Below are 18,790 nucleotides of genomic sequence, written 5' to 3' on the forward strand. Positions count from 1 at the left end.
TGGGAGGATCCCCCACGGCACGGCGGGGCCCCAGCTCCCCCCCGAGAAGGATTCTTGCATGGGACAACAGTCCTGGACATACCCCCACCGCTTCAGGGGCACGGTGGACAAACTCATGCTGTCAGCGGGACCACGGCCCTTGGATCCACACCAGAGATGGGATCCTAGGGCAAGTCTACACATCTGGACAGACAGACAGACAGAGCTGGGACTTACAGAAATCTTGTATGTGGCTTCCTTTCCATTTTTACTGAGCAGAATGAAAAATTATCCTTTTGAGGCAAGTAGAAAATTTAGGAATTATTAGTCAAAGGCACATATTCTAAAAAAAAAAATCTCTTTACATATATACATCTCAATTAATTATAAATACACATAGAAAAACAAAGGCAAACAACAAGCAGATTAAAAAGTGCTAACGAAAAGTTTTAAGGGAGGAAGAAAAAGGGGACTCATTTAAAAATACATACAATCAGTAGGACAACTGCATAATAATTTAGTTAAAAGATATCGTTACATATTATTAACCCTGACAAAAACACAGGATTGGGACAGGGAAGAATTTCCTTGAAGGTGCTCTCTGTCTTTCCAGAGATCAGGGAGGGGGAATTGCATATATTTTAAAAGTAACATCAACAAAGCCACCAGATAAGACTCCAGGTAACGGTGCTCTGCTTCCTCCCTGGGGCGAGGCGTCTGGCGGAGGGTGCCTAGAGTGAGAATACCTTGTCGCTATTCCTGAGTTTAAGCCTTTTTGAAATGGGTTTTCTTGGCGTCCGTTTTTCTGCTGCTGCTGAGAATTCAGCAAGCGCCAAGCGAATGAACCAGGATGGGGCGAAGCCGGAGCCGGCAGTCCCCTCCAGGTTCTCCATGAGTGTTGTGAACTGGGAAGCACTTTAAATAGAGCAACACGTGGGGCTGGGGGAAGGGGCAACGGGCAGCCCTTGCCCTGCTCGGGACTAGGAAAAGGCTGTTGTGTCACCATGAGACAGGGGTGATCCTAGGATCTGGGGGAACCCCCCCCCCAGGGCGCTCTGCCCAGAGAAGTGCCGGGGAGGGCTTCTGATCTTTGGTGTTTACTTTGAGGTAAGGAGCTTTCCTTGAATCCTAGTCAAGCGCTGCCCCCGAGCAGCCCTGTCTGCAGCAACACGCTGGGCCCTGCCTGGCACTGCCACAGCTCTTCCCAGGCTGGAGGAAGGGCTGGCAGGAGGCAGATGCTGGCTGGGGGAAAGGTGGGGTAAAAATAAGCCTCCAAAACGAAGGGGAAGGGTCACAGCCAGGCCACCCTCCAAAACCAGCCACGGTCTAACGCACTGGGGAAGGCGGATCCTGTCTTAGCGCGAGCACCAACACTGCTGGGACTGGTTTGAAGCACTTCCCAACAGCAAGCCGGGCACTCAGCTAGTCTCATGCTGGAGGGTCAAGGCTCTTCGCCTGGAGGTGCAGAATCAACCAGGCACATGCAAAAAGTGCCAGCACTTTCAAGACTGACCTGTCAGGGCACGGGGGGGACTCCAGCAGAGGCTACTCCCCTGAGTGGGCCTCCTTCCCCAGGTCCCTCTCCAAGGAAGGGCTGGGCCAGACAGGGCAGATCTTAAGTATTTCCCTGGAAAATATCCTGGTGCTGCTTCCAGGAAATACCTAGACAATCCAAGGCAGAGAAAAGAAACACAGCAGAAGGAAGGCTTGCGGAGGAGCTGCCAGGGCCCAGAGTATTCCTGCCAGCAGGCAGCTTCCTGCCAGGCTCCTCTGATTAAAAAGAGAAAACAAAGGACAATTTCCCCGGGACCTGCCGAGGTTGAGACGCTTCTGGAACAGCAGCCGAGTGCCTGGGGATGGTGGCAGGGTGGCTGGAGGCTACACATGTCCTGGAGAGAAAGCAGCTCCCCCAGCCGCTCCTGGCCTGACCTGCTGCTTAACAGGCAGTTGGGTTATCTGGGGCAGTGCTTTGCAAAGCAAATATTCGCTCTTTGGTATTGGAGGCTGGATTTGCAGCATGAGCAGCAATACTGCACAACTCCGGTGCTTGCAAGGGACCTCAGCCCTTTTGGGACCTTGCAGTGCTCTCACTGAGATCAGTCGTGGCTGGGCTGGCTCACCAAGATCCAGAAACCCACATCTGTGTGCGTGGTCCTGCTGAGGACAAGCCATGTAGAACAGGACTAGCGGCCAGACAGAAGGACACTACATGATAGCTATTTAGAAAAAGCATGGGAAGCCAGAGATGCAGCAATGTGCAGGGCTGAGGTGCAGGCTGGCCAGGGGCTATGAGACAGGTTGATGGGACACACAGCCCTTCTGCTTCAGGAAATCCTCCATATGGTCCCAGCACAGCTGAGCTCACTGCACAATACTGACAAACACGGCACTGGGGCAGACAGCTCCTGCCCTCTCCTGCGGAGCTCAAGCAGCCCCAGAGTGTCAGGATCCCTTCCCAGGGAAGGCAGAGCAGGAACAGTTTTGCTTCTCTCAACTGAGTCTGTTCAACCCTGCACACACGGACACTAGCTCAGTGGCTCCCAACTACTCTGGGACATCACTACGTTCCCCTTCACATCTGCCTTCATACTCAGCTCTCCAGAGCCCAGTGTTCAGTGCAGCCTCAAGGTGCACAGCAGCGCTGGTGCAGCCCAAGAGGAAAGCTGGCACTGGCCAGTGCAGATACAGCTTGGTCAGGCAGCTGTCAGGAGCAGACAGGGCTCTCCAACTTTAGTAATGGACCAGCGCTTCAGTCATCAGATTGTTTTGAGACCAGATATGATCCTGCCCAGTTCAGTAACAAACTGGTGCAGTCAGCAGCTGCTGCAGACCTCTGGGCTGGAGGGCTGGGGAAGGGATAAGCCAGTCTGGAAAGCTCAGTAGTTTACAGGGGGACAAGCATGGAGAGGAGGGAATGTCTCCCCTCTGTCCTACAGGGGCACTGACCTTTGAGCAAGACTTGGACACAGCAGAGACCATCAGTCAAAATCAGCTGAGGTTGGCAGCACTCAGCTCCTCCCAAGCGCATGTTATATACAAATCTATACATGCGTGACTGTATATTATATATAAATAAACTTTGCTTTAAGGAACTATAGTTTTTTCTTTCTTTTCCCCTTAAAAACAGAAGTGGATCAGTCCAAACCAGTAGAAAAGCCAGGGCTCCCCAACTCCCATCTTTGCACCAAAGGATATGGATCCACAGCCGTTGAGCAGCGCCTGGTTTGCCCAGCGCTATGCTGGGATCAGCTGGTTTTCAGAAGTCAGAGAAAGGCCCACTAAAATGGATCACACTCTGGCGCTCCTGGGACAGCATGTTCTCTTGGGGAGCCACATTTAACGTCCTCAACATCTCCTCCAGTATCTCTCTAAAATTGATATTCCCATTCTGCTGGACAAAGTCTTCCTGCTGCTGCTGCAGTGTATGCAAGGGTCCAGGGTGAGGGAGAGGCAGATGTTCGTGCAGGGGGGAACTCAGAGGCATGTTCCCCTCCAGGACTGGGGCTGGAGTCTTGAAGGCAGAAGGGTGGCTGAAGTCAAAGGGTAACCCGTGCTGCTGGTGTGGCTGGAGAACAGGCTCTGAGGAGAAGCACAAAGCGCCAGGCTCTGGGTTCATCGCCACATCAGGGATGCTGTTACTGGGAGGGCTGTAGGTCAAGTCCAGGATCTCGTCCTGGTGCAGGGAGTGCCTGGGCAGGGGGAACTTGGGCCCTGCCTGTGTGAGGTCCAGCGGCTGTGGCAGGATGTGAGGTGGAAGGGAGAACGGCAGGCTCTGCTCTTGGGCCAGGAGGAGTCGGCTGTGCTTCCGCTTCACGTTCTCATCCATCTGCTTCAGCTCCTCCAACACTTTACGAACACAGCTCTCGGGGATCTTTATCCCTAGGGGAAAAAGATGGGTCAATCTCCAAAGCACATTGTGAAGGGAACCGGAGGGGGACAGAGGCATGAGCACTCCAGCCTCCAGCCCATTTGCCTAGTACACTCCCAACCTGTTCCACCTCTTGGCTGGGCTGTGGAGCAGGGAGACAGGGCTGCACCTGGAGCCAAGGCAGCTCCAAGGCAAGCCTGTACCATGCACCAACAGTGTTGCTTTCAGAGTCATGACTGGACAACTCAGGCCTGGCTGGTACCCTCACACCTGGTGCCCAGAGGAGATATACCACCACTGGGCAGAAACAAACATGTCAGGGGAGCCCCAGCTGCCTTCTTTCCCATTGGATCACCTGAGCAGCAAGTGCTTCCTGCCTGGCACCTAGCCCTGTTTAGAAGGGAAATTTTGGAAGCAGGCAGCTGAATCCCTTCTTCCTTTTCTTAATATGTCCTGCCCCTTCCCTTCCCAGCTAGTCACCCACCGACTTGTTTCTTTTTCTCCTTGGTCTTGAGGCGGACAATCTGCAGATAGCTGGTGCTAGTGATGTCTGCCATGATGCTGGCAATCTTGCTCCAGACCCGCAGCAGGGCGCCACACAGCATGTAGTAGTGACGCAGGCGCATGCCCTGGAAGCACTCCTTCCCCTCCTGGATCAGCTTGCAGCTCCTGTTCCTGGGGGGAAATTTGGGGGAAAATAACCTGAGTCAGCATAGGCTCCTACGGCAGAGCAGGACCCCTGTTGCAGCCTCCCCAGTACGGCCCTTCCCCACTGTCTCCTCAGTGCCAGCCCCAAAGGGCTCTGCCTTGCGGAGGGCGGACCAGTCTTCCCCTCTGAAAACAGGGGAGATTTGGGCTGTACATCTCTTACCAAGCAGCATGGTTACACTTCTTCAAGGAGAAGTGGTAACTGCTCTCCCAGTGCTCTTTGGCCTCCTCAGGCAGCACCTGCAGAAGAAACCATTACAGAGGTAGATGTAATGTGTATTTGTAATTTGTAATTAATAAAATAATGTAATTTCCATTGCTCAATGTGCAGCTGAGGGTTGAAGCCTAGCGCTGGGAGTCAGGACATGTGGGTGCTGCTATCAGCTCTGCCAGACCCTCAGCAAGACTATGAAGAGCTTACAGTAACTGTCCTTCCAAAGCACAATTTATTCTCATGCTTGCTTCCCCACTCTTCTTGCTTTGGAGCAGGACAGGGACAATGAGGAAGCCAGGTAGCCACAGTGATAAGCACCCTGCCTGCCAGAGGAGTGAGAGGACAAACATTTCATGCTCTCCCAGGGGCACTAGGAGACATTGCCAACCTGTCGGAGTCAGCCAGAGTCAGCCAGTAGCACTGACAGGGAAGGACAGCTTAGCCTGGGGCCAGGGCTGAGCCATGTGTGCCCAAAGAAGGCAGCACTTGTGCTGCAGAGGGGCTCCATTTGGCAAAGCCTGCACAGAGAAAGAGGCCTTTCCTTCTCACCACACTGCAGGGCTGCACCTACCCGCCGGTACTTTTTGTGCAGGCTGTCCAGGCTCTCAGGCTGACTTTGCTTCCCAATATTTGGCTTGTACAGGATGAAGTTCTTCCCGCGGCTCTGCTCTGCCAGCAGACATGTGTGTTTGCATCCTCGCATCTGTTGGGATAAGGCTGGTAGTTATGGTCACAGCTTCTCTTCCCAAACTCAAACTCCTCTGAACTAACCCCTTCCTTCCTGTCCCCACAGTGCAGGCATCTCCCAGCCCCCAGTAAGAGGTCACGCATAGACCAAGGGCCTTTTACAGTCACAGTAGACCACCTCCTGCTGGAGTCATTCTCCAGGCTTTGGTACCACCCTGGCAGAACTCAGGGACCTACCCGGTAGGAGAGATAAAACCCGTCGAAAGATCCCGTCAGTTTGAGTGACTTCTCATAAGCTTCCTCCCACTTCAAGCCTCTGTCGACACTGATCTAAACAGGGACAAACAGAAGGATTCTGTAATTCTAGAGCACAGGATAAACTCAGACTATCCCACAAATCACACCCCAATACATACTTGGTGCAGCTACAGCCTAGAATCAAGGTGCTGTTGGTACCTCAAGGACATTGCCACAGATGGGACCAGAGTCCAGAGGACCCCAGGGTTCCTGTCTTCCAGGGGAGCAGAGCTCCAACGACTGAGAGCCCCAGGCCCTCCCACTGCAGCCAGAAGGCTGTGCAAGTTGGTGATGAGGGTGAAGGCAGGGCCAGGGGGGCCAGTGTAGCGCTGACATAGTCTGCCAGACTGCACTCCAGGCTATGGCAACCCCACGCCCTCAGGGAAGGACAAGGGCTGTCCTTAGCTCCTATGTGTAACTCCGAGCACTAAGGACCACCCATAACCAAGGCAAATAAGATAGAAACATGATATACAGTTGTGAGGTGGAGGGAGGAGGCCAGGGGCTCACAGCCCCAGACTGGGATGCACTGGAGAAGGCTGGACTGCAGAGAGTGCTGTGCAGGCTGCCTACCTTATAAAACACGACCTGCCCATCCTGTGGGTGTCCAGGGGTCAGGAAGACTTCCTTGCTCTCCTCGTAGATCTCATCCACTCCGGGGGCTAAATCTGTAGCAGGAGGAAAGATTGAAACACATGCCTTTGTTTAGCACATTAGATCCAAGACCAGCCCTCATTCTCTCTCCATGGCATCTCCTCTCCTTGCAAAGGAGTCTCAGGTTTTGTGCTGAGTGGGGCTGGGACAGTGCAGCATCTGAGAGGGCCGTGGGCACAGCATGGTGCTGGAACAGCCAGTACTGGGAGCCTCAGGGATGCAGCAGGGAGAGGTCTGGTCACTTGTCTTTCTCCTTACCTAGTATGCCCATGTCATATTTGCCCTCCTTCTTGTCCTTTTCAATCAGGTAGTCAAAGGTGTCAGAGAAGTACTGGAAAAGCATGTTCTGCTTGTCCACCTCTAGACCCAGGATCCGGTTCAGGAACTTGGTGATGGAGCGATCTGCAAGAGCATGGAGCGTCAGGGAATGTGGTGTAGCCAGGCAAAAAACCCACCACCACATTCCCAAGGAGACTCATTCAACACCCAAATACCACCATTTCCTGGATGGCAGCACAGCACTAATTCGCAAGACAGCAGTCCAAGAACCCATCAGTCCAGGCTGCAGGCAGCAGCCAGGCTGCTTCAGGAAAATGTCATTTGTGGTGCTGGCTGATTACCACAGCAGTTCCTCCAACAGTCAGAGGGCTCCATCCTTGCATCCTGCATCAGCTGCACAGCAAACCCCTCAAGGCTGTACTCCAGTGCAGATGGACCTGGGAGGCTATGACACCTCCGTCTCTTTCACTTCCCCTTCACAACAGGCTGAAACGAATTGACACATACCCTTCTCCACTGAGATGGCGCCGTACTTCATCTGATTGCAGCAGATCCCCACAGAGATGAGGCTTTGTTTCATTTCTGGAATGGCAGAACACAGCTTTTGAGTTTTAGGACAGAACCTCCCCTCCCCTCAACCATTCTGCAGGGCTGCCTCCCCTCCAGCTATGCCCATTATCCCACAGCTAAACATGTCCCACACCCATCTTCCATCCAGCCTGCTGCTCAGCTCTGCAAGTGTCTCAAACCTGAGACAGACCCACTCAGCAAGACACAAGAGTAACTCGAGAGCTTGTAATATTCTTACCTTGAAAAAATGAAGCTTCTCCTCTCTCATAGCCCTTGGGTACAGGAACCTTGTTCTCTGTGTGGTTGAGGATGGTGGAGAGGACTCTGTCTAGTGCTTTAGCCCCATACTGTGAAAGGAGACAAGAGTCATGCCTGGGATGAACCCTGCACCCTACATTGTCAGCTCAGCAATGGACTGAGTATGTTACAGCATTTCTGCTGGCACTGCAGAGAAAGCCATCGCCTCCAACAAAGGCCACTGAGCTGGCTGTGCCAAGGGGGAAGCCGCGTGTCAGGGGCCTTGTCCATCCCTAGGCTATCTGTACAGGAACTTGCAAGCCCTCACACAGCCCTGACACCACTTCCCTTTAGGACAGAGGCAGATCACCCAAGTGCCCTCCTCAGCTTCCCCTGGAAGCTGGGAACACAAGTCTCCCACCAGTGGGGCACTCAGATGCCTAGTGCTTGTATTAACTGGTTCTGTATGCTGTAGTTGGGCTACCCACAGAGCTGCACGCTTGATGCTTGCTAGGCCAGATCCTGCCTGCAGATGCCTGCAATGACCTTCGTATGCCCAGTTTCTACTGAAGGGCACTTGCTAACTGTTTCAGCCCATCTTTGGCTGAACTTCCCTGCAAACAGCTACAAGTTACCTTATTCTCAAAGTTGTACTTGCTGAGGTCTCGGGATTCAGTGGCTCTTCGGTCTCCATGAGTTAAGGCACCCTGGGAAAACAGACCAAACAAAAAGCTCTTCAGAAGAGTAGGAAGGACTAATTAGAGTAACAACAAAATAGATATCAATTATCCTGAGAAAAGAGCCATCCCTGTAAGCAACATTTCCTGGGCATTTCAGATGATGGCCTCTAACCAGCTCAACAGCATCCATTAGGTATTAACAGGATTGTTGGAGATTATCAAGCAACATTTCTTCTGTTTCCCTAGTTACCTCCAGAACACTGAAATTGCTACTTTTTCCTACACATTTCTGAGACATCACGTTCCATTTAGCTCTTAAGATGTGACAACTTGTTAAACCTTAATACAGCAGGCAGGCTGTACGTCACCTACACATTCACAAGTATTTTAGTTCTTAAGTTTTAGCTGTTGCAAATTACCAGAGGAAGGATGATCAAAGTCATCTCGTCTCAGAGATACCAGGATATGAACGCACAGTGGGCAAGCAGTGACCTTCTGAAATATTAAGACCTTCCTAAAGTATTTGGAGATTTATCAGAAACAAAGAAAAATGAAACCGACTGACAAATTGTGGTCATTAATACTTCTGTTAGCTTTCTGGAAAAGGATGGGTGTAAGTTCTTGTAACGTTGGGGGAATTCCAGCATCTGGAATTGGGTTCTGCTTCCCTGAAATTCCTCCTGTTGCCTTGATTACATATTCTTCTTCACTTCATCCAAATCCCAGAATGTTAAAAGCCTTCTTCATTCCACAACTACAATGCCTTAAGTCAGGGATGATAAAATCCCTCACATCAGTAACACTGTCCATGCCAATAGGACTATCAAAGCTATTCAGAGGGAATTGGAACTGACATACTTATTTCTTTGTTGCAGGGAACTTACTAGGCTCTCCAGACGTTTTGCCACGATAGACGCAAACCTCCTCTCCCCTGCCAGCTCAGAGATAAGGAAGACATACTCTGGAGCAGAAACCTGATTCGAGCGGTGCGTTCGACCTACAGAGATAAAGTACAGAGTAAAGAAGGGAGTGAAAGGTGAGGCCGGTACAGACTACCTGATATAGGAAGAGAAGCTGAGCAGGAGATAAGAGTGCCAAACCAACTATCCACATCATCTTGGTTTCCAAAGGAGATCTCTCTTTGGGATTAAAGGACAGAGGTGCAGTTGCATTCATCACCTTGATGATGCTGAAACCATGTCAGAGCTGAGTTTTTAGTTTTGACCTCTAGCAAGGAGGACTGGCTCCTCCATTTCGAGCTGGTGTGTGGCATTATTTCTTTATGCTCCTGTGGGAACTGACCCTCCCCATCTCCAGAGGTTCTGCAGGATAGAACAGAAATCCTCAGGCACCACTAGGTATGTTTCACAAGGAGGAACCCCTGCTTGCATGCATGGGAAGGCTTCCCGCTTTCCACACTGCAAATCATTTTTGAAGTCAACAGGAACCTTCCCTATTAGATAAGTAAATCACAGCTGCCTCAAGTTTGGATTTCCATTCTGGCAAAATATGGAAGCACTGTGCTCTGAAAGCTACCACCTCAAAAAGCTAAATACCTGTCCCTCTGTCTGCAGCCTAGTTCAGGAGGCCAGGCTAAACACCCCAGGCTCTGCCCAGTTCGGGCGGCTACATGTGCTTTTCATTGCCAGGGCTGCCCAAAGCTGCGTGGTCTGAAACGAACTTGGGGAAGACAACAGTGACGAAGGACACTCAGTCCTCACCAAATTGCTGTATGGCCCGGTCTGCACTCCAGGGCAATTCCAGTGTCATGTGGACCCGGCGTTTCTGGTTTTTCACCCGTCTGTCTGCTTGGAGAGAGATACCTGAGCTGGAGGCCTCGGAGATTATTGCTACAAGCTAAGAGAGAGAAACACCACCAGTGAGAAGGGACAATAAGGTTCCTAGTCATCTGCAAAAGCAGCTACAGAAAACAGCTGAAGACACAAAGATAGCCCCAGATCATGGAAGGGACCTAGGCTTCCTTATCACTTGCCAGCAGAGCAAACAGAAAGCTGCCACGCTTTGTTAGCCTCTGGCCTAAGGCTAGCCAGGCAAAAGCATACAAGACACCCTTCCTTTCCTCCTGTCAAGGTACTTGTTCCCATGCAGATGTTTGAAGGTTCTTCTAGCTCTAAGCTTACTCACCTTCTCCCCGTTCATAAAACGCTCCTTCTCCTTCAGATTGACGTGGTCTATGGAAAGGCCTTGTTCTGCACGCGACTCGAACATGACAGAGCCATCCGGTCTGCATACTACCCGGCCCTTCCGCCCAGTCATCTGCACATGCAGCACAGAAGAGAGAGACTCTCTTAGCAGACGGGAGACACTTGCACAATGCAGCATCTTAGGTAAAACAGTGTTTAGGAAGTCAATTCTTAACAGCATTTTCAGGTTGCAAGGAAGGAGAAGAAACTCTCTCTCAGCTGCAACTCCTCTTGCTGGCCCCTTTTCCTGTCACCCATTGCCAGTGAAATCTATTCTTGATTGTGGGATTTACCTCTGCCACGTGCTCTGGGCCCCCAAAATGATTGATCAGTTCATCCAAGGTATTGAGAGGTAGCTCTTTTCCCAGTGCTTTTACTTTTGCTAGGAGGTTCTGTTTCATCTTTTCAACATGTTCTAGTTCTCTCAGGCCATGCATCTCTTTTTGGGAAGGCAGCAAGTGAAAATTGCCTGTAATGTAAAATACAAAAGCTCAGAACCACCTGGTGATTGCAAATTGGAACAGCCAAAAGAAATCAGAAGTTGGTCCCAAAGGGCTTCTAGGGGCACTATCTGATGTGCAGGTAAAGCCTTGCAATAAATGATGCAATAAATTTGCACTTCCACCTTTTTCAATGGAGTAAAAGTAGAGAGTGTGCAGAGCACCTTCTTCTGATTCACTGATGTGAGCAAGTTAATGTGAACTAACCTCACAAGGCCAACTTTGACCATCACAGGATAAAATCTGGCCAAGATTGTAAGGCTATCTCAAGGACAGAAAGAACTTCAACATCCCCAGAACACACCAAAAAAGATCTCCTCACACCAGCTCAACTCTGCAATCCCCTTAGCCAGACACTACAAGGGTTATAGCTAATCTATAACTGTCCACATTTGCAGGGTACTGGAGCAGGTGGTTTCCTTCATCTATGTTCCTGTACACTGTACACGACGCACTAAAAACTAATGACTCTGGTCCCTGGCTGCCCAAAGCAAGGAAGGAGCAAGCCTTCTGCTGCTGCTCTCCTTACTTCTGTCCTCAGCTGCAAAGCCATTGTAGGTGTGCTCGACGAAGATGACATCGTCAGTCTCAAACACAGACTCTGGGGAAGAGTTGAAGTCACTATCAAGTCCCATGTCGGAGTCAGTGCTGCTGTCATCACTGATCTTGATCACACCGGCAGGGTCACATACACCCTTCAGAGCTTTGGCGCAGCGGCTCTTCTGTTTCCCTGCAAGGGAGAGCGAGTGGTGTCATGCAGGGATCCCCAACCTTGTGTATCCACACAGAAGAGCAAGTGCCAGTTCAGAAAGAAGAGACTAAATCACAAAATAGCTCAGACTGCCTCAGATGAAAGGCTCATCTTGGTGAGACAAAGCCTCTTGGGCACAGGTGGACTGTTAGGAAGGTGGGGAAGAATGAGAGAGAAAAAAAAGGAGACAGAGAGAGAGAGAAAGAAAGAAAGAAAGAAAGAAAGAAAGAAAGAAAAGAGAGAGAGAGGAAGGAAAAACAAGGCAATCTTTTTCAGGGTTGAAGCTAGTTGCACACACCAGGATGAATTCACAGCCAGCTTTAAGCAGTGTTAGCTCCATAGGGGAAGGAGTCCACAGGCCTGACTGCCCTCAGAGGCACTTGTAGGCAAAGGGAAGGTGCCAGTGTTTTGGTGCTAGCAGCTGGGATGTCATTTGCTTCCAAGCATAGTAAGACATGCCCCCACCATGTGAGAGGGTTCAGAGACCTGTCTGCATGAGCTGCTCTGCAGCAACAACCTGTCAGGACAACCCCCACAATCTGCCTGTGCTGCTATCTCATCCCCTCTTCCACCTTTCCCCCATCCCACTAAGGAAGAAAGCCCAAAACTGTTCTTACCTGCAGCCACAGCCAATGATTTGGCAGGGGAGTATTTTTTTTTCCCAGGACACTTGCCATGCTATAGGTAAGGGGTTGTACAGAACCCCCTCTTGCTGCAAGAGGGCTTCAAATGTGCAGCCAGGACTCTTACGCAATCTGCCCATTAATCTAGGTAAGGAAACAGCTAAGGGAAAGGGGCACAGCTACTGGGCAAGTGGTGGAGGCTAGGAACTATGCTGGTGACAGGGAGGTAGGTTAGGAGGAAGGGAGGAATGACCTAGAGAGCTGCCTTCCTCCAGATGAGAGACAACAGTGATGGGGGATGTGAGGGAGGGCAAACCGAAACCAGGGCAGAGTAGCAAAAAGCATGAAGTGGGGAAAAGGGAAAAGGAAAAGAAAAAGGTGAGTGGCTGGGGTGAAGCAGCAAGGTAGGAGGTCAGATGCTTGGCAGTGGAGTGTGCTCTTACGTTTTCTTTTAATGCCAGTTCCTTTTTCTCTCTTTCTTTTGGTTGAAGGAAAGTGCTTCTGAATTAGTGATAGAAAGACGCCTCTGAAAGTAAGATGCAAAATTTATTCTAGCTACCAGGAATAGGAACATCTGCTGGTTATCATGTAGCAACGTGTATTTGAGATAGCAGTATATTTCATGAGAGGGGTAAATCCAGCACCACAACTACTAGCACACGATCAGTCAGCAACTGGCACAGCTCAGCTCTCCAAAACTGCAGCAAATCAAACTGAATTTGTTTCACCAAAGGGTTCTGCTGGCAGACCCAAAAGTTAGCCAAGGGAACGTGGTTTGCTCCAGCAGAATCTCAGCCTTGAAATAGGCATGCTGAGTGAAGACTGTGCACTGTAATGCTGGGAAATGCTCCCTGCTGTAACCTCCCTGCTGATGGAGGGAGCAGGGCCATTCCAGGAGATACTGCAACAAAAGCAAAGCATATCCTGGGCACTGCGCTGCCACACGACATGCCAAAGTTGCAAGACCTTTATACAGCAACCAAGAAGGAATTTCTCATGGGACACACTACACTGGGAAGCTGCTACATCACTACAAATCCAGTAAGTCCCAGTGTTCCAGCCCCTCTCCATGCTCTGTGGCCTTGCAACTCACAGCAGAGATAAGGTGTAAGGCTGTCTATTACATGTACTTCACTCAGCCCTTTGATTAACTGGACATGGGTCTGCTTGCCCATGAAATAGAGAAAAGTGACAAAATATTGGATAGGTAATAGATTCAAGTGAATGGAAAAATCAAAAGAGGTGGAAATCAAACAAATGCTTCTGTGGGCATTCTTCTGCAAACAAAAGAGCAAATGCTTAAATGCTGACTGTGCTGGATGGGACTGAACCCCCAGTGCAATGAGAAGGCTGTGCTGAATGAGCTCTAGTTAAAAAAAAAAATGTTGAAAGCAAGAGCAGAGAGGTATGGACATGACAACTCACCCATGTAAGAAAGAGGGATTTGTGGGAACCAGGGAGGCGGCTCTAAGACCCTTGATATAAGAGACAGCACCACTCCCCGGAGGGCAGAGCTCTGGGCTGGCTGTTACGTAACATGATTACGCGGCACCAGAAAGGGCCCTTTTGTCCTCTCTGTTGAGGCGTTTCAGGGCACGGAATGCAAAAAGTCACTCAGCACTGCAGTCTCCCAGCCATGAGACCTTGCTCATTTTCTGAGTACTTGCACTTCCCCATCTTCGCTGCAAACAGAAGGTTGGGCTTGTATTCACTCACTAAACAATTAGTTTATTTTTAACTCCATTTCTCAGCATCTCTTAAACAACAGCTTATTCCCAGCACACTCCCCAAGAGAAATCCCCTGAAGTGCTGTAAAACCAGGACACTGACTGGAGACTCAGCATATGCCAGGAGACATCCAGTTACCTGGCCAATGCTGGTGGGCAAATAACTCCAGCCTCTAAAACTGGGGACAGAGCTGAGCAAAATGAGTGATCACTATCGGACTAGCAAACTGTGTTCCTCTGAATTCTGTGATGCGGAAACCAATTCAAGAGACCAAATCAATCCAAGCAGCTGTTAAACCTGCTCCGTGCACTGTCAGCAAACTGGTATTTATTTCTCAGGAATAGACTGGAGACGGCATAGTAACACGGCACAAAAATGCCTGAGCATATTGGGAGAATGCTTGGCCCAGGCTGAACACATACCATCTCTGGCATCTCTCTTTGCTTTCACCCACATTAAAAGTCATTCCAAAAGAAGACAGTAACAGCCCTGTTGCCTGCAGGACACAAGAAATGCAACTCAACTATCCCAGTTTTTCATCACCTCTTGTACAGAAACAGCTACATTCATGCGACAGGGTGATATTTTGAAAGGTGCAGAAATGAGGGGGAGCATAAGCCTCATTCTCTACCAGAAAATCTACCATGAGTTCAACTGCTGGCTTCACTTAAAATACAATCAATTCTCTCTTTAACTATGAATGAAGGCAACACAACCAGCACGCTACAGGATCTGCCAACTGAACAACATGCCTTGCCTCATAGTCATGCTTAAAGACAACACTGAAGAACTAAACTCCTTGGACCGTTCCTTCCTCTCACTGTTCCAGTAATGCCTTCGCACATTATCATCCCTGTCTCTATCATTAAACAAGATTCCCCTGCTCATTTCTTCAGTGTCAAGGGCCATGTTTTCCAGGGTTAGACCCACACAAACCACATCTAAGCTCACATTTCTAGCTCTTCTACACTTGCCATTTCCTTTCCGAGTCAGAACCACAGGAGAGTTTAAAATCTAGAATCTAGTTTATAAAGCCATTTTTAGAGAAATAGTGTCCAAAGCCCCAATAAAACATCCTCTGTATTTGCAGCTTGTTCAAAGTGAACTGTTTATGAAATGCATTTGCAGAACCGCAAATTATAAGCAGCTCGAGGGATAGAGCTTTCCCTAGTATGCCTCCAGCCTCCCACGTGTCCCCTCAGCAAAAACAACGTGGGTATCTAACTCACTCTGCAGCAGAGACGAAACAATTTAGATGCCCATCATTCTCATCTAGGACTTCTCTGGTGCGAGCCTCTCCAGTAGATTGCAGGCCGATGACGATACACTGCAGAGAAACACAAAACACAGCAAAGCAAGACGTCAGTGAGGGCATATCACAGCTGGTGTTAGGGCAAACAGCTACATGCTCTAGAGATTTTGCTTCATAGTTTCAGGGATATTTTTCTTGGATCTCCTCCAAAACACATGCTAGGCCTCTAACAAGGCTCCTGATGAAGACTCATCTTCCAACACCCTGCACTGTACTTCTGCTCACACTATTGAGTGGATGACTCTACTTTCAAAATCTAACCGATTTTCCTAGATAGTTTCTGTCTAAAAATTCCAAACTACATTCAGATGGATGTAATGACAGGGCTATGTTAGAGCTGAAAGATCTGGTAGCTCTTGCAGCCCAAATATGACCCAAACTACTACTTCAAATCAACTGCCGTGTCTACTATATACAAACAGTGGGTAATGGCTCAGAAGATGATGTTGTATTAGTAACCCAGTGTAATTAACTGTGAATATTCTCAGAAACGTAGAGACTACATTTCATTCTGGCTGACCTAGAAAGTGTTTCAGCCATATTTAAAGACATTTGAAATTGTTTTTAAGTCAAGTTGAATCATAATCTCCTTTGGGTTGCAGACTACAAAAACTCACTGATAAAACTGACGGCTGTTGCCATTTGCAGCCAGGCTCTAATACCATACCTTATCCTTTGCCAGCTCGTCCTTGGCAAGCTCAACAAGTCGCCGGACTTTAGCAGCAATACAGAGATACTTGAAGAAGCGCTGGTGAGCAGACCAGAACTGACCCCACAAGGACTTTCGAGACTCCAAGCCAATCCAGTCAGCTGCCTGCTGAAACACCATCAAGGCCTCTGCCCACTGAAGACGGTACCAAGAAAGGCCAGTTAATATCTTGCTTTTCACTTTCATTACTGCTGTGCATGAAGTTATTAGAACAGTCTGAGGTTTGATAATCCAATTTAAAATCAATATTTTAACTGATTTTAACTGATTAAACAGTTGCTGTGTTAGTCTGTGTTAGTTCTCCCCTTTCTGCGCTAGCACAATGTTTTAAGATTGGGTTTCCAAACATGGAGCTTTTAAATAGAGGCAAAAAAACATACAATATGATCTATTTAATGTAAGCCAAGTGTGTACACCATTTCCCCCCTTTCTTTCTTACAGATAAGCGAAGTTTGGGGTCATGGTCATGTTCAGGGACCTCAAATTCTCCCATATAACAAGTGGCAATATCCAAAGCATAACTAAACATTGGCCACCCTATTGTAGTGGGGCCAGCTCACCAGCTTTGCTGCTTTATCGTAGACAATCTTGTACTGCTGATCCAGTGGGATCTCCTCTATTCTGAAGGTCACTCCAGTGAAACTGAGTTGCCTGGCAATGTACATTCCACTGACCTTCATGTCCATCGCCACGATCTCCATTGCACCAACTCCCCTGGGAAAGGAAGACAGACAGAGCTGGCTTTGAAATCCCTTTTCTCTGCACAAGGGAAGCACCAGGTAGCTGCATCTGCAGAACGAGACTCTCTCCTGGTGGCTCAAGCTGTCCTCAGACACGCACGTGACAGGCATCACACCCACTTTCCAAACGGGAAAATGACTCTTCCAATCTTGCTTCAGTTTGACTTCCTCTAAAAACTTAGAACACAGTGCCCAGCTAAGAAACCCACTGAGATGCACAGCTCTTCACATTGCTCCAGTCCAGCAGAAGAACCGAGTGACTTTGCTCCTTCTCTGAAAACATCCTAGCTGTGTCTCTTGCTGTTTAAAGGCTGCAACTGGACAGGTACAAAGTGTTTAGCCACTAGGGACTAGAGGGATGGTGTATTTCTTTTTAATTATCTTTATTTACTTTTTTAGGAGTAAGAAGGAATCCTCCAATGAGTTATAAGGCAGAAACCAATGGGTCAAGGCCAACACTTTTCTCCCTGGGCCAGACAAAGCCTGCCACAAAATGCAAGCCAGGTGGAAAGGGAAGCCAGACATGACCTACCTCTTTTCAATTGCATGCAGGAACTCATCAAATGCTCTGAAAGGGGTGCCCTCCCCCCAGATCCCCAGGCGGCTCATGTAAATCATGTTTTTTGGCTCAGAGGCACCTGTTTGAATAGAATTCACTGTTAGAAAAAGCAGTTGTAAATAGTTGACTCAAGAAAAGTGAACTTATCTTTTTTAAAGGATGGTCATTCACTATTGTGTCATGGAAGATCCAAGGGGCTCTCCAAGCACTGCCCTCTATGCATTAAAAGGGCAAGCAGCATCATTACAGGTTAATTTGGCAAAAGATTAGTCTGTCTTGCCAAAAAGTCACAAAAAAAGGCAGTGACAGAACTTGGGGTAGATCTCAGCATCCTAGCTGCTCTTTAGCACTGTAGTGCAATGTTCTGATGTCATTTGTCTCTTCTTGCACGAACACGTGTTCTCAGCATACGTGATCACATCTCAAGGACATCCTTCAGACAGGATGGCAGATCAGAGGTGACTGGCATTTGTTTGCACGTGGTGCCCAAGCAATGCTATGGTACAAGCTTACCTGTGGCACTGGCATAAACAACCCTTGCTCGAGGCAGTTTGTTCTGAAGGTCCAGCACTGCTTTGCCCATTTTAGTGGAGTTAGCATTTTTGGCTTTGTGGCATTCATCAAATACAATCTAAAAGGGAAAGTCAGTTAAGGAGAAAGGGTGCGATTTCTTCATGAGGGTGGGAAGAGATGGAAAACAGAACCCAGCTTCTTCCAAGGGAAGAATCAATGCTTATAGCATTTAAACATGAACCACAGGCATCAAACTGCTCAGTACAGCTGTTCCCCGTGACCTCAGATGGCCCCAGTTCTGTGTTCATTGGCAAAGAACAATTACAAGCAAGTTGTTCTCCCTCTCCTCTTTTCTTTTTTAAGGATACAACTCCGTCAAAATTTTCCCTGCACCAGTCCAAAATCTGCTTTAAGCGTGTCCTGTGTTTTCCCCCTGCTTGGCTTTCACCAATCAGAGCAGAGTAAGTGGCAAAGAGGACTCCTTCTGAGGTAGCTGTGTCACCATATTTAATCTGCACAAAGAGGAAGAACAAGAACACACATGCTCATGACGCTTGTCCATAGTATGCTCCACCCATCCTTCTCCCACAATCAATACAGCCGATTCTGCTGTAACTTTGCAGGACACATGTTCCTGCCTTCAAGAAGAAAAAACAATCTGAGAGCACAAGAGAAAAAGGCTGTTGGTAGCTGATGTCTTTAGCATTTCTGTTTGGCATTGAGATATGGTGATGACAGGAACTTCAAATAGCCGGCTAAGTTCCTCTAGCCAAGTGTCAGCACATCTTGACACATGTAGTGAAATGTGGAGACCACACTAGGACTTCAATTTTCTGGCCACCTGAAACCACTTATCTTTTTAAGCAACAGTTTAGAGTGTTTAATTATTCTGAATTCATCCCATCAGTTTTAATTATTTTTAGAAAATTATGTTCTCTTTGGCCAAATGAGATTACTGCTTATCTTACGATCATGAGT

At 48.7% G+C, this 18,790-nt stretch overlaps 1 protein-coding gene across 7 annotated transcripts in view; it reads right to left on the reverse strand.

Annotated features, from left to right (window-relative positions):
* Positions 1–223: 223 nt before the first annotated feature.
* The window catches only part of SBNO2 (strawberry notch homolog 2), a 74,537-nt gene continuing 55,970 nt past the window's right edge, over positions 224–18,790 (reverse strand). For 6 of the 7 annotated variants that reach the window (XM_062595975.1, XM_062595976.1, XM_062595977.1 and 3 more), the window contains 22 exons: positions 18,181–18,324; positions 17,813–17,930; positions 17,273–17,378; positions 16,561–16,714; positions 15,959–16,135; positions 15,209–15,306; positions 12,695–12,777; positions 11,407–11,607; positions 10,671–10,846; positions 10,319–10,450; positions 9,895–10,030; positions 9,058–9,170; positions 8,129–8,200; positions 7,495–7,603; positions 7,194–7,268; positions 6,666–6,809; positions 6,327–6,421; positions 5,694–5,786; positions 5,341–5,472; positions 4,719–4,795; positions 4,332–4,522; positions 224–3,858 (listed from right to left, as the gene is read on the reverse strand). In XM_062595975.1, the coding sequence (XP_062451959.1) occupies positions 3,236–3,858; positions 4,332–4,522; positions 4,719–4,795; positions 5,341–5,472; positions 5,694–5,786; positions 6,327–6,421; positions 6,666–6,809; positions 7,194–7,268; positions 7,495–7,603; positions 8,129–8,200; positions 9,058–9,170; positions 9,895–10,030; positions 10,319–10,450; positions 10,671–10,846; positions 11,407–11,607; positions 12,695–12,777; positions 15,209–15,306; positions 15,959–16,135; positions 16,561–16,714; positions 17,273–17,378; positions 17,813–17,930; positions 18,181–18,324 (3,249 nt within the window). In that variant the 3' untranslated portion in view covers positions 224–3,235. The remainder of the gene's footprint in view (positions 3,859–4,331; positions 4,523–4,718; positions 4,796–5,340; positions 5,473–5,693; positions 5,787–6,326; positions 6,422–6,665; positions 6,810–7,193; positions 7,269–7,494; positions 7,604–8,128; positions 8,201–9,057; positions 9,171–9,894; positions 10,031–10,318; positions 10,451–10,670; positions 10,847–11,406; positions 11,608–12,694; positions 12,778–15,208; positions 15,307–15,958; positions 16,136–16,560; positions 16,715–17,272; positions 17,379–17,812; positions 17,931–18,180; positions 18,325–18,790) is intronic. The other variant, XR_009960847.1, reaches the window with a different exon arrangement.

Source organism: Rhea pennata, chromosome 27, assembly GCF_028389875.1.
Source record: "Rhea pennata isolate bPtePen1 chromosome 27, bPtePen1.pri, whole genome shotgun sequence".
Taxonomy (NCBI): domain Eukaryota; kingdom Metazoa; phylum Chordata; class Aves; order Rheiformes; family Rheidae; genus Rhea; species Rhea pennata.